The sequence below is a fragment of the Rhinolophus sinicus genome, chromosome 13 (genome assembly GCF_057876585.1).
Source record: "Rhinolophus sinicus isolate RSI-liver-muscle chromosome 13, RSI-T2T, whole genome shotgun sequence".
NCBI lineage: Eukaryota > Metazoa > Chordata > Mammalia > Chiroptera > Rhinolophidae > Rhinolophus > Rhinolophus sinicus.
Genome location: NC_142513.1, coordinates 61089092 through 61103278, shown reverse-complemented (window position 1 = coordinate 61103278; position 14187 = coordinate 61089092). Strand labels below are relative to the sequence as shown.

The 14187-nt window shown below is 48.0% G+C and overlaps 1 protein-coding gene across 3 annotated transcripts in view; it reads right to left on the bottom strand.

The window, feature by feature from the left end:
- Positions 1-2272: 2272 nt before the first annotated feature.
- The window catches only part of ADAMTSL3 (ADAMTS like 3), a 188167-nt gene continuing 176252 nt past the window's right edge, over positions 2273-14187 (bottom strand). For 2 of the 3 annotated variants that reach the window (XM_088789379.1, XM_088789377.1), the window contains exons 26-30: positions 12829-13012; positions 9682-9886; positions 8998-9095; positions 5011-5225; positions 2273-4402 (exon numbers count right to left, since the gene is read on the bottom strand). In XM_088789379.1, coding sequence (XP_088645505.1) covers positions 4296-4402; positions 5011-5225; positions 8998-9095; positions 9682-9886; positions 12829-13012 — 809 coding nt within the window. In that variant the 3' untranslated portion in view covers positions 2273-4295. Of the gene's footprint in view, positions 4403-4993; positions 5226-8997; positions 9096-9681; positions 9887-12828; positions 13013-14187 lie in introns of all 3 variants that reach the window. The other variant, XM_088789378.1, reaches the window with a different exon arrangement.

Here is a 14187-nt window from a genome sequence, read left to right as displayed (position 1 = left end):
GAAAGGAGAACGAAGGCAGTAGGACATTTCCACCCCACCCCAGCCCATCTCCACCCTGACTCCCTGCACACACATCCTTATGTGGAAAATAAGACCCCAGACTCAGATATGAGAAAGAAAGGCTTCGTGGTTTAGAGGAATGCACAGACAGCGCTAAGCGTGAACCCGGATGTCCACTGCGGGTGCTGAGTTACCATGTGTCGGTGTAGATTCAGCCTCTGGTGCATGCTGTAGGGGAAGGGATACGGGATACATGGCAACTCAGTACTTTCCACGCCATTTTACCGTGAACCTAAACCTGCTCTAAAAAGACCATTAAAAACAAAAACTGCAAGCAGGAAGAAAAGAGGGGCACGCTCACCAGTCCCAGGTTGGGAACCCCACACCCCAGCTTCTTAATATGTCAGATTTACAGGCTTTCTTTTATACAAAACTACTACGTTAGGCCCTGTCCAAGAATCGCTGTGTGAGAGGAAGAGCCTTGTGAGACCTCTGAGCATGACCGTGAGCCTTGCAGTAGGTCAGCAAACTTCAAAAAGGCTCTTTAAAAATAGTGCTGATAACATCCTTCTGAAGGAGTCACTGTGTCCAATGAAACACCATGAATCTTCCATTTCGTGAAGGCTTTGCTTTTCCCTCTCTCCACTCAGTGCTGTTTTACATGGATCTGCAGACTTTCCCTCTAGGTCACAGACATGGGACTGTCACCAACGACAGCCCTCCCACCTGCTCATGAACACAGCAGTTTGACAGCTGCTCTCTCTCTAGGTGGCCAGGGCTATTTCACCGTCCCCTCCAATACCCACAGGGGCACTTCATTTGTGGCCACTATGGAATACGAGGCAACGTGGTCAGAGAGTCTTACGGCCAGCAAGCATTTAAGACGCTGAGTCTGGAAGAGCAGTAGGAACTGTATTTTCTCCTACAGACAGACCAGTATGGGGCCTTGTACAAATTACTTCCCCTCTCTGAGCCCTGTCTCTTCATCTAGAAAATACATGTCAGAGGCTATGTATCCAGAATATACCAAGAACTTTGAAAACTCCACAACAGGGAAAAAAATAGGTACAAGGTCTACACAGATACTTTGCCAAAGAATAAGGACCACCTACCGCAGGGCTTATGAAACAGAAATGGACCGTCTCACCACTGTGGAGGCGAGAAGGCTGCGATCCAGGCGTTGGCAGAGCTGGTTTCTTCCGAGGCTGAGAGGGACCGTCCAGTGTTCTTCTCTCCCAGCGTCCGGAGTTTTGCCAGCCATCCTCGGTGTTCCTTGGCTTACAGATCTCTGCCTTCATCGTCACGTGGAGGTCTCCCTGTGTGCGCACATCTGCATCCGAATTTATAACAGTATCAGTCACAGTGGAATTCATAGACATGGGACTTTCACCACTGTCACCCACCTGAATGTGACCATCTGCAAAGACAGTTCCCAAACAAGGTCGCATTCTGGAAGTTAGAAATTCTGGAGGGGACACAGTTCAAGCCATCAGAGGCATATGAAAGGACACCCCACATCATTAGTCATTAGGGGAAGGTCTCTGAGTTGGAAACGAAGTTGCTAACTTTCCCTCTCTCTCCTGATGATACTCTCCACTGCTTGTAACCGATGTGGGACTTAGTATAAAAAGAAGAAAAGAAGAAGAAAGGGAAGGGGAAGAAAGACGAATGTATACTTTTGAGGTGTCCCACGGCTTATCTCCTGTGTTTATAGCTTTGTCTCCCAAGTTATTGTACAATGATTGAATTTTATCCTCAGCGAGTGACCTTGGAAACTCCAAGGCCCAAGGCAAACAAAGGGGAATCTCAGTTCCAACACCACAACTCATGTGTGTAAAGACTCCTTGCTAATCCTGAAGCACGATGCAAATGGTTGGAAAGTGGAGAAAGGTCACTCACCGACAGACTGCTAAACACCAGGTGCAGACCTCTCACGTCAGTGCCCAGACTCCTCACCATGGACAAAATAAAAGGGTATCAGTACCTCTTGCTACCACCTGTCTCAGGCTGTCCATTTGGGGCTTCTTTCCATCCCTTCTGCCCTTGACATTCTTTTAGCTCTGAATCACAAGATGTAAAAGATGGGGATAAGGGAGACAGAGGAATCTCTGTGTGATCTGCCCTGAATCTTGTCACCCACACTCCAAAGGACAGTCCAGACATCAGACCCGTCAGGGTTGCTCCTGGACTCACAAGGAGACAGAGTGACAAGGTGACAAGACCCAAGGCTGCCAACAACACAACACAAAGAAGCCACCTGCATTTATAAGGATGCCACTGAATAATCAAGGTAAATTTATTTCTGAATTACTTAAGGGTCACGAAAGAGAAACATTACTCTTATGTTATAGAAACAGTAGTAAAATACAGTACACAGGAATGTCATTTGAGTGAGAAGGCAAAAAAGTACACTAGCAAATGAAAAATAGCAACTTTAAATACAAGGGTGAATCGATTTAAAAAGACACTTTGTTAATCAGAAAAAAATATATGCCCCATGTCTTTCTTACATACTGTACAAAATAAAATATTGCACTTTTAAGTCATGTTAAGTATGTACAAAAGAGTATGTTACAAATGATCGTTCCTGTCATTTAAAAACCGCCAGCAATCAAGTGATGACTGATGACCAGGAACTCCTGGGCTGGTGTCCTTGTCACGTTCCCCCGGCCACCCCCAGCCACCACCCCTCCGCTAACAATACCGCTCATCCCAGTGTCGCTGAGGCTGAAGTGACACAGGAGACTGGTGCTCAGAATATGGTGGAGAGACCACGCAAGCTTGTCCCCAGACAAATCCAAAGCCAAACGCACTGTTCCCTTAGGAGTGGCCGGGAACAAGGTGCAGCAACACCTGCTTCAGGTAACTGTGCTCCCAACAGGCGGTGGGCAGCCTGGGTACAGGCCGCTGGGACACTGAAGGAAGAAGTGGGACCGCTTATTTCGGGTTGTGTGACATCTAAAGCCGTAACTGGTGAACGTAAGGGAAAGCGCCCCAGACCCAAACCAGCATTAGAACGTCCAGTTTCCTACCAGCCCCAAACTGCTCTCAGCAGCGACAGGTGCTCCAAACTTCACCTCCATCCTGACACTGTCACTGTCATCAGTATTGGCCCCAATCGAAACCCAATCCAACTGGGACCTAACCTGGCCCTAATCCTAACTCCCAAAGCCAGCTCCAGCCTTAACCCTAACTTCCCTTCCATTCTCACCTAACCCAATCCCACAACTAACACTAGCCTTAAATGTATTCACCAAATCCTCACCCTTGTTCTCAGGGTAACTTCCAACCTAACCCTAACTCACTTTGGATTTCCTGAAAAATCAGTTCAAATTAAAACAATTCTTCACTATAAACAATTCTTTCCGGCTATCGTGTTTCATCGTTAGATTACTTTCTTATATTTTTTTCCAAAATAAAAAAATCCCCAGGAACACAATTTTATGAATAAGTTAGGTCTAATAAGGCTTTGACTTGCTGCTTGTGTGCGAGAAAATAGTGCTCAGAAAAAGTGTCATTCACAGCTCTTAAAGCATTGAATATACTTCAAAATCAGTAGAAAAGGTTAACTTTCCCTCTCCTTTGATTTCCAAGATATCTCATTTGGTCACAGAAGAATTTCCGTGGTTGTGAAAATGGCAGTGACATTTACTCTGCGTTTTCGTCCACAGGGTCTCTAAGGGCAAGGACCAAATGCCGCCGCCCCCCCCCGCCCCCCCACCCCCTCCAGGAACCTTGGGCCAGTGAGTGTTACAAGCCTGTTCAGAGTGACCACCTCCTTTACACAGACTAAACTTAAGGACCCATAACATGTTGTTAGACCCAATATATGAACGACGGGCCAGAGCTTCTAAAATGTAAATGCCTTATAAAGCTGTAGAAACCCGACTACTTGACAGAAGAGGACGTCACCAGGGGCCGTGCTTCCCACGTCTTCAGGATGTCCTGCTCTAGCCTAGTCTACACATCACAGGAAGCAGCAGCACGTGACAACATACTGGTGATGTTGGTGACGTCCTGATTCGAAGGGCATGGTGAGGTCCCAAGTGCCATGGCGTGCCGGCTAGGGTGTTTTTGTTCATCCTGGAATGCATCATTTCAAAGAGGTGGCATTGAAAACTGTCCATGGGAAAACAACAGTACAAAATCTTAGTGGTGATTTTGCATCGACCTCTGTTTGACCGCAGAATCTAGAGTTTTTGAAGAAGTACATGATTTTGGACCAGCTACAGGGGGAAAGGAGCTTTTACATTTCCATTTTATCTTCACAGCAGCATTATAACCACTCCAAAGGTTTATCCTTCTTGACACGACTGACAGCACCTTTGTTTGTAGAGGTCTAACGAACACAGATTCAGATGCTTTACAACCGTACAGTAGTGAGTTGTGTCTGTGCAGTCTCCTGCGAAAGACAAAACAAAACAAATCCCACCTCCATTTAACACATGGCTCCTTAAGGCCTCACTAAAAAAAAATCATCTGATTTTAGGAAACGCATAAATTGAGTCGGAAACACACTGGGCTCACTTCTCAGCTAGGCCAGGTGGCCTCTCGCTGCTCTCTGGGGACCTCCTGGCCCTTCTGGCCCATGCCACCTCTCTCGTGCTCAGAGCAGTAGCGCCTAGCTTTTGGAGGGTCGTGGACCCCTTGTAAGACTTACAAAAGCTACAGCCCTGCTCCCTGGAAAAGTACATATGTGGCTACACTCAAGACATTTGCTGCCTGTACAATCCCATCCATGAATGCCCGTCTATGGGTGACGCTGCCAGCAGAGGCTGTCCCCGGCCTGTTAGAAGGCAGGGAGCCATGCCCCGACACCCTACTGATGCAACTGCTTTATCTCGAGAACACTGAGTTGCACCCACATCAAAGTAGCTCATTCCCTAATGTCCCCGGATACCACATCCGTTCCGATTGCCCCTCAGACACGACTCTGACCAGGGAGGCCCCACGGGGTGTGTTTTGAACAAGGCTTCTGGGGCAGTCGTGATACCTGAGAGGGGTACGTACTGTCACAGGAAGGCCCCACACAGTGCCGCCAGGAAGACGGTTTCTTTCTCTGCACACAGTGTCTCTCGGCCACCGGTGTGCAGCTCCTTGTGTGGACACAGTCCACCTTCCGGGACTGGAAGCCCCGGCCACAGGCCGCCGTACAGGGCCTCCACGGGCCCGTGCGCCAACACACGTCACAGGCCCCTGACGAGCAGTTCCTCCTGGAGGCGGCTCTGAAACGGAAAAGACAAACAGAATGGGAAGCAGGAGGAGTGGGTGTCACCTCTTGCTGAGCGCAAGCCTTTTACCGCACTATGTTTCAAGATATGAAAGCTTTGAGGATTAGGACCCTATTTGTCCGGAAATGTATTTGTGTCGTTCATGGTTGATGATGCAAAGAGGCCGGGCAATCATGACACAGCAGAGGCAGCAAACCGCACGTTTCCGCTAGCTTCCAACACCAAGGGAAGGCACACGCCTCGAAGACACCCTGTCCTGATACTCTGGGGTGCATCGATTAGGGCAAAAAGAGAAGAATGACTCCCAATAAACTACTTCAGATTTGTCAGCAGGCTTTAAGGGTTGATTATATAAGCAGTTGGAATGTATTCTGGGACGGCTATGAATTTGTATGTGAGCAGTCGTGTCTGCTGAGAGAAAGGCTCTTCCAGTTGCATTCAGGCCACAACATGACTTGTAGTCAGACCTCACCAAGACCATTTGGGAAGAGGACTCTATCTCTGGTTCCTTATCCTGTAAAACAGAACAGAAAACTAATGCCCTGTGATTTTTGGAAAGGTAATTACCCTGGAGAACAGAGCCGCCTTAACGGGGCCACTCGGGTATGTGCCCTAGTTTCCTAGGGCTGGGCTCCTGGATAATATATCTGCACGATGTCAGGTTGTCTCCGCACCCCAAAGACGACTGGGAGAGCCCCCTGACTTCGACTGGTTCGATCTTTCTCCCAGGAATTTGGAAGTTGCTGGAAATAAGACACATAAACATGAACTCTGGGGTAGTTGTGGCCATATTCTGCCACACGGGCCCGAGAGGTAGAAAAAAATAATATCCAGAAAGAACAAAGAATGAAGCAGAAATACACAGAGCTGCAAAAATGAGAGGAAAAAACCCTAACGCCTTCTCATTTCTTGGTTACAGTCCTTCCTGAGTTCTGAGGGCATTTTCCCTGTGGATTCTTGAGACATGTTTGTATTCCTATAAAAGGCTCCTTATCAGGGCACATGTTCTATAAGGAGTGTTGAGACTACAGTGGGAAAGTAATAAGACGGAGAAAAATATGATAATCTGGACTTCCTCTAAAGGAAAATATTACACAATTGGAAGCAATACCTGGATTGACCCGTAGGGGGAGACTCCATCAAAGGGTTTACTTAATACCTCACAGCAGACTGTTCATAGGATTCAGAAGGGAGGTAAGCAGGGGAAAGGGTCTTGGCAACTGCAGGCCTTTTGTTTTTCCCAGTGGGTATGAATTTTAGGGGCCAAACCTGAGTTGCTTTGGACAACAAGGCAGAGACTGCGTGCTCCTCAGCTGTCGTCCTATGCAGAGACCAGCTTTTCTGCTGAAAAGGATTAAACAACTATTCAAAGAATACTCAGAAAGTAAATGTAAAAGGGTACGAAATTGTTATACGCAAATGTTAGGTGGTCTTGTCTTAATAAGAAATCTCCCACCCTCTCTGGATAAATCATTCTGAGATGACTTCCGTTGTTTGCAGCCCAAAGGACCTTAATTGATGCTGTCACTCTTTCTGCTTTGACAGAAGGCAGGGCTATTGGGAAGTCAGAACCACTGAGCTTCCTAAATATAAAAGATGAGAGGGGCACAGTGAGCCAGAGACCAACACAGAAACTGAAACCCAAGAGGCTGGTCCTTGAGGGCCCAGTAAAAAAATGCATGTCAGTCCAGCAGAGGGCGTCACTTTTTCCTGGACTGGGGACAGGGGTGCCTGAGCTAGGGGGACACAGCACTGGCGCTATGCACGCATCTGGGGCTCATATGCTTTTCTATATAAAACACGGAAGTAGAAATGGAAGCAGAAATCATAAAGGAACCTTGTTTCTGCCCCTTGCTCGAGTTCTCACTCCCATTCCGTCCAGCCCCACCTCAAATAACCCCTCTCTCACCATCGGTTCCATCAGTCAGATGGAACTATTGATTCTGCAGGGCAGCAGATTCCAAGCTTGGCTGGTGATCAGAAGTCCATGGGCAGCTTTAAAAAGATATAGATTGCCAGGCTCCACTTCCAAAGATTCTGACTCATTCAGTCTGAGCTGAGGCCCTAAAATCTTTAGTTTAAAGAAGCTTCCCATGTAATTCTGATTCTTGGTTAAGGCAGGGAACCACCAGTTTGGGGAACAAGCTCTCTGTGTCCTCAGGCATTTCCCCATGGTGGTCCCCATGGTGTCATTCTCTCTCCCTCTGTAACTCTTTTCAGTGGGGGCCACAGTTCCCAATCCCTTCCAGGACCTGCAGGGGAGGCCAGCATACATTGCTCACCATAGATCCTCTCTCTACCCATGGCGACCAATAACATCACAACCTATAAAACACCCTCTAACATTCACTGAGGCCCTCTGTGGCAACTGGGGGTGCCCAGTCTGTCCACTGCTCCCACGCCGTGCAGGGACGAGGGACCTCTAATACCCCAGGTATCTTTGGCAAGCCCACAGTCAGGAGAAGAGGGGTGTGGGGGAAACAGGGCCAGAAAACTACCAAAGAAACACCTGCAGTAGCTCTCTCAACTACCTTAATTCTCTATCTCCAAACCACCAGATGCTGGAGGAAAACTAGCAGCATGAAATCAAAGCAGAACAGCCAGCCCCGGAGGAAGCAGAAAGAGTAGAGGAAATGGAAGGCAACATGACTCTTTTTTCCCCCTCGGCTCTAGTAAGTTTTCTTCTATTATTTCTATTAAAAATGTCTACCCTTTCAGTTCATTTCTGTGTCTCTTTTTCTAAAACCCTATTTCATCAGATATTGAACCTCCCAGTAGATGCCTCCGTGCCTTCTACCTTCTGTGTTCTACTTTCTGCTTTTTGTTTTTGCTGCCTTTGGTTGGAAAACGCAGATATATCCAAGGAACTGAATCGTGTTGTGGGGAGTAGAAAAGGCAGCTGACCCTACATTGCCAAACCTTACTGAAGGCTCAGAATGGTAACCGAGGCCATGGTCAAGGTCATCTTATTTTCTCCAGCAAGACTCGGGATGCGGAGGAGAAGAATGATATACTGAGCACCTTCTGCGGCTAACTAACCGAAACTTCCCCACCGTAACTCCCCACGGACGATGATACCCCATTGAGCAGATGGGAAGGGAGGTGGCCCAAGGTCACACGATGAGAATGGTAGACTCCAAACTGCCCACTTCGTGTACCCTCCAGGTGCTCTCCTCACGCCCCTCTGGGATGCTGGGGTCAGCAGATGGAAGGAGCCTGGGTATCTGGGCAATCTCACAGAGCACAGCACTTCTCTCTCTAAGCCATCGACCCGCTCAGACTTTTATACAAGAGAAATGCTAACTCCTGTCTTGTTTAAGCCTCTGGACAAGACAAAAGCTCTTTTTAGCCTCTTCGAAACCATTGTGCCAATATCCTAACCAAACCAGTTGCTACACAGAGAAACCAAGAAGTTAGTTAAAAACATGAGCAGATGGAATCTGTAAAACCTAAATGAAATAGTATTAGGCCTGACCAACTTTGTGTATCAAGAGAAAAAGAGCTGTCTGTTCTCAACACTGCTTTTTCCTCTTTGAGGGGCCTGTGTCTGTATGTGTAACACCCAAGTACTGTGTCATCATCAGTGGCACCCATGAATTCCTCCTTCCATGTAATGGATACTACGGAGCACGGGGCTACAAGAACTCATCGTTTCAGAGGGATTGCCAATTATGAGAGGTGGTGGACAGAAGTAATTCCATTCCCAGCCAGTCACTGAGGCAGGGGAGGTTGTGTGCTGCCCGGGGGTGGGGGCGAGGGGCAGTACCTCCTTCTGTCATCGCAGCCGGCATCGGAGCTGTTGTGGTGACAAATGACACGGGGCTGCTGTATCCTCAGAGAGCGACCCAGGCAACGTCCGGGACACTGGGACAGAAACACAACGCAGTGTAAACAAGCTGATGACCTCCTGCGTGCCGTCTACACGCCGGAAAAAGGGCTCTCACCAAAACCACCCGAACAGCACCTTGATCTTGGACTTCCAGCCTCCAGCACTGGGAGCAAAGACATTTCTGTTACTGAAGGCGCCCAGTCTTGGTGTTCTGTTACGGCAGCCCCAGCAAACCCATACAGGGCCCTACACATTTCTTTAACACTTTTTCTTGAACATTTTTATTAGAATACTATCTAAAGTGGCATTTGGGATATGGGTTCTGACACTCTGTGCACATGTCACTAGTGTCCCTTGCGCCTTTTCCTGAAGCCTGTTCTAATTCCTCCCACCCAATCCAGGCTGCCTTGGAGCTTTTGTCGTCAAAGGACCCAACCTTGCTTTACCTTTGTGTTGAAAGCCACGGACACTGTGATTTCCAAATGTAACCCGTGAGGTCAGACACATACATACATTTTAGAGACCAATCAGATTCCCCACCCCCAAAATTAAAAAACAAAATGTATTAGAAACAAGGTGACTGATTCCAGCAGTGTCAAACACGAGATCTGTGAGCTTTACCTGGCCCCCTGGTTCCACGACCCATGGGACACATGGACGGCTGGAACAAGGTCTTCTTCCCAGAGGCCTGTTTTGGGGGGCACAGGCTGTTGGAGGCATCACCTGTGCCACGCCGCTGGCTCTTGTACGCTTGCATGTCACCTGTCGACTGTGGAACCCTTCACCGCAAGACGTAGAGCACTCTGACCACGCGCCTGTGAGCCACCTAGGGACAAAAACCACAGGAGGTGGCAGAGACTGGCCTGCCAGACCAGCACCATACAGAGAGTACCCTCCAAAGAAAAATTCACCCCAACACTGCGACCGGTTCAGGGACATGACACGCCTCTATAGTCATGGGCGGCAGCCTAGTGACACCCAGCCTTATTCTGTGACCTCCTTTGACTCAGGGGAGCAAGACAGTCAGCATGTCGAGAGAAGCGGTATGGGGGTGGGGCACAGCCATCTGCATGGACACAAGAGTTGTCACTTGTGTGGCCCCCGGAGGGCAGAGCGAGGGCAACATTAGGCGGAAATTTCAAAAAGGTGGATCCCAAGTCATTGAAAGCGAAGGGAGGAAAATGTTGGTAAAGCGCCTGTGTGCTGCCTGCTGGGCTTGATGGTTACACGCCATCCCATGAAGTTGTCATGCTCTTCCCATTCTCGGAGTCCACGGGGCTAAAATGACTTGACTCTGGTGACATAACTAACAAGCTCACAGAGCTGGGACTGGATTGGAGGTTTTTCTGACCCTAAAGTCCACACTTCAATGATTACAGGAGACTGGACTGTTGGAAGTGAACACCGCGGAGACACTGTGTGCTCTGAGTGTTTGACCTCCCACTGGGATACGGGGACTGGGGGACCCTGACCTGAGGCCCGCGACGTGCCAAGGGGATCATGCTCTTGGATGGGGAAAGAATTTCATCTGCATTGTCACTCAGTTCTAACCGAAATGTAGTATTTCCTTCAGTCATAAAAGTGTAGGTCACAAAACACACCAGTGAGTTTGTTACCGAAAGAAATCATAGACATTTGCATATGACATCACGCGTACACTTGAGGCAGGCATTTCCAAATATCAGTTATACTCATCACTACTGCAAAATTAAGGTGCAACTAGATCTTAGCTATTTTGTGTGTTAACAGAGAAGCAAATCTATAATGATACCCCACCTTTTTTAATATTTCAGTAACTGTATTCAGTATCACTGGTTTCCTTTGTAATCAAACACATCTCATTTTCCAGATTTAAAACTTGTTCTGAGAAGGGGACCGCAGGCTTCTCCAGATGACCAGAGGGGTCCATCACACAGAGATGTGAAGACCCCTCTTCCCCCGCCTCCCGCCCCCAGGTAGAAGGACCCAGAGTTATATGACCTCTGGTGGCTCTTCTGGGTAGGAAAGTGCATGGCTGTTTATTCCAGGTGCGTGCTAAGCTGTGAGAGTATTTAATAAACAAGGCTGCTGACAGATTGCCCAACATGGATTCTTTCCTCTTTGTGACCATCAGGAACGGCCATGGCCATACAGCTGGCTTCTTGGACCACGTTCCCCCTCTTTATTGTAGTGTCCATGTGCTGCTTCCTGAGGGACAGGTGACGCTCGGCATGAGCTCCTCCTTTGACAAATGCACTGGGAACTGACACACAGGTCAGCAGGGAGCCTGGGGCCCTTCTGAGAATGTGTCCAAGGCATCGATTTTATTCCACAGTGTGACCCCGCCTCCCAGTTTCCTCCAAGGCGCAGGTCACTGGATCTACTGTGGCATTTGCACAAGGGCAGTGAGTGGCAGCACATTCAGCATGCCTCCATTTTCTCCTCAGTAAAATGGGTTGATAAGGGTATCTGCCTTGTAGGTTTGTGCTCAAGAAATGCCACTCCCCTTTTTTTTTTTTTTACTGTGGATTTTGGTGCCACATATTTGATTATCCACTAGGGACTATGCTATTCATTCATTCATTCATTCATTCATTCATTCATTCCACACATATTTTTAGAGCACGTATAACAGGGCCAGCATTGTGCCAAGTGCTGGGAATAAAGTGTGGAGAGAAACAGCCATTGACTTACTGACAAAGGACTGACAGTCTAAGTGGGAGAGCAAGACAGACAGACTGTGGTAAGAGCTATTAAAAAGAATGATAAGGAAATGTAAAAAAAAAAAAAAATCATAACGCCCAGGGGCCTGTGTTAGTTTGGAGGGCTAAGGTCGGTGAAATAGATGTATTGAAATAACTAAATGAAAAGAGAGGAAACAGTGTTCTCGGTAGAGGGAACAGAATGTGCAAAGACTCTGAGTCAGGAGAAAAAATGGCCGTCTAGGGACAAAAACCAGTGTGGATGTAGATCAGACCTCTAGCCTTTCACTCATTTATTCAGTCAGGCAGCAAATATTTACTGAGCTCCTCCTATGTACTAGGCACGATTTTACACACGAGGTTAACAAAATGAACAATGCCCAATGCTAGGGATTCTGGCTTTTGTCCTAAAACAATCAGAAGTCATTGAAGGGTTTTAAACAGAGGAGCATCATGACGAAAATCAGAAGTCTCTTGGAATAGCCCACGTGAGAAATGATGATGGCCTGGACGCCAGGGTTACGTGGCAGCAGACAAGCACAGATGGAAGTGAGAGAAAGGGGTGGGGGTGGGGTGGGGTCCAGGAGGCACTGTGGGTGGATCAGGTTTGGTGGACAGCATGAGTCTGCTTCTGGACATTTTTAAAGTTACTGACTTGTATCATTTGTTACACAGAAAGGCTGTTAACAGTTTTGCCTCTAGAAGTGGGGTCTAGGGAACTGTGCAGTTAACTAGTGCCGCTAACCAGCGGATCTCCCAGGTAAACCCCTTGACTTAGCTTACTACGCTCTTAAGGAACAGACAGCATGCCAGTGCAGGAAGCAGACTGGGGAGCGATTACGAGGAGATTATCTCCATTTGAATTTGGGCCCTTGAAACTGTGTAGCCTGGAGGAGTTTTCCCATCTGTCAAATAGGAAACCAACCACATCAACCCAGTCTCTGCTTGTGATCCCCTAGCAGAATGCCCAGTACAGAGTCCATGCCAAATAAATCATAGGGAGTGAGTCAGTAAGTCCAAATTACAGTGCCTTTTAAAACAAGCAAAAACCTGGTACTGATGAAATCAGACGAGTGTCTGCACATACCTCGAGGGGCAGTCCCGGATGTGACAGGGCTGAAACCCAGCCAGCGGCTTCTGGAGGTGACTGCAGAGGGCCTCGCTCACTTCCTGTCCATTGGCTGTCACACACTGGGGTCTCTGGACTCGGGCTCCCAAAGGGCCACAGGTGGCAGAGCAGTGTGTCCAGTTACCAAGGTTCCAAAAAGGCTCTGCAGAAAGGAAACAAATGTCATGACCGTCCCAGATGAGAAACGATGACAGGCCAGAGGACACGGCCAAAAGACCACCGCGAGCTGTTTTCTGGTTAGCTGCCTGTCTGGTTCCTTGAGTAGCACACAGAGGAAACCGTCACATAGTGCAAGGGGGTCCCTTCAATCTCATTTACCCTCAGCTAACTTAATGTAGTAAGGGTTAGGAATGGCGGCCAGAATGGGGCCTCCTGGACCACCGCCTGGGAGAGGCGCTATTGCAGGCCAGCTGGACCTGCCAGAACAATCCCAGAGGGAGGAGGTACTGTGGGCGGCCTCTCGGCATTCTCCCAGCAGAGCCGAGAGGACAGAGAGGAACGCCCCTCCAGGGCCATGCCAACGGGTTCTATTTCTCAAAAGTGGGTCAGGCGGAGAAACCAAAGATGATTTAGCAAGGACCAGGGCTGACGCCGGAAGGTTGAAGATGTGTTTCCATCCCATTCGTACTCTTAACTTCAGATCACTCCTGAAGCGGCACAAATAGTTTGTCGTGGAGACATGTGAAAAGGTAAAAACGGGAGTTTCCTTTAGAAAAGTTCATGCGGAGCCCCTCCAGTAGTCACGGCTTTTTTATTTTAGTCCCCATTCCAAGCAGCCTTTCCCTTCCCTTTGACACTTGGTAAAAAGATGAGGTATGGCATGATGATGACAGATTTGTATATGATCACAGAAGGTGCCAGATTTTCTGGTACTAATCACAAGTAATTGATAGCTACCAGCTGTGTCCACATGTTCCTTCTCACAGCCGAGCGATTTCATTAACTTACACTTTTCCAGTTTTTTTCCTTATGATCTTTGTCTTAAGTTGCATATGGCATGATGTGCAAAGCATAACAGTATGTATATTTAGGTGGGCCCCCGGGATGACGGGTTATTTAAAACAGTTTTTATCAACAGCCACGTTTATTGAGAACCTGCCCGGCGAAAGGTTCTGAGTGAGGCACTTTTAAACTTTAACCTCAAGTTTTCATTTAACCCTTACGATCATCTTGTGAATGAGATAATTTTTATTTGCAGAGGTGGACACTGAAGAGAAGCTAGGTGACGTGCCCAAGGTCCTTCATCTTCTAGCTGCACGGAACCCAAGTGTGCTGACTCCCAATCTAACTCTTTCTACTACCGTGTTTCCCCCAAAA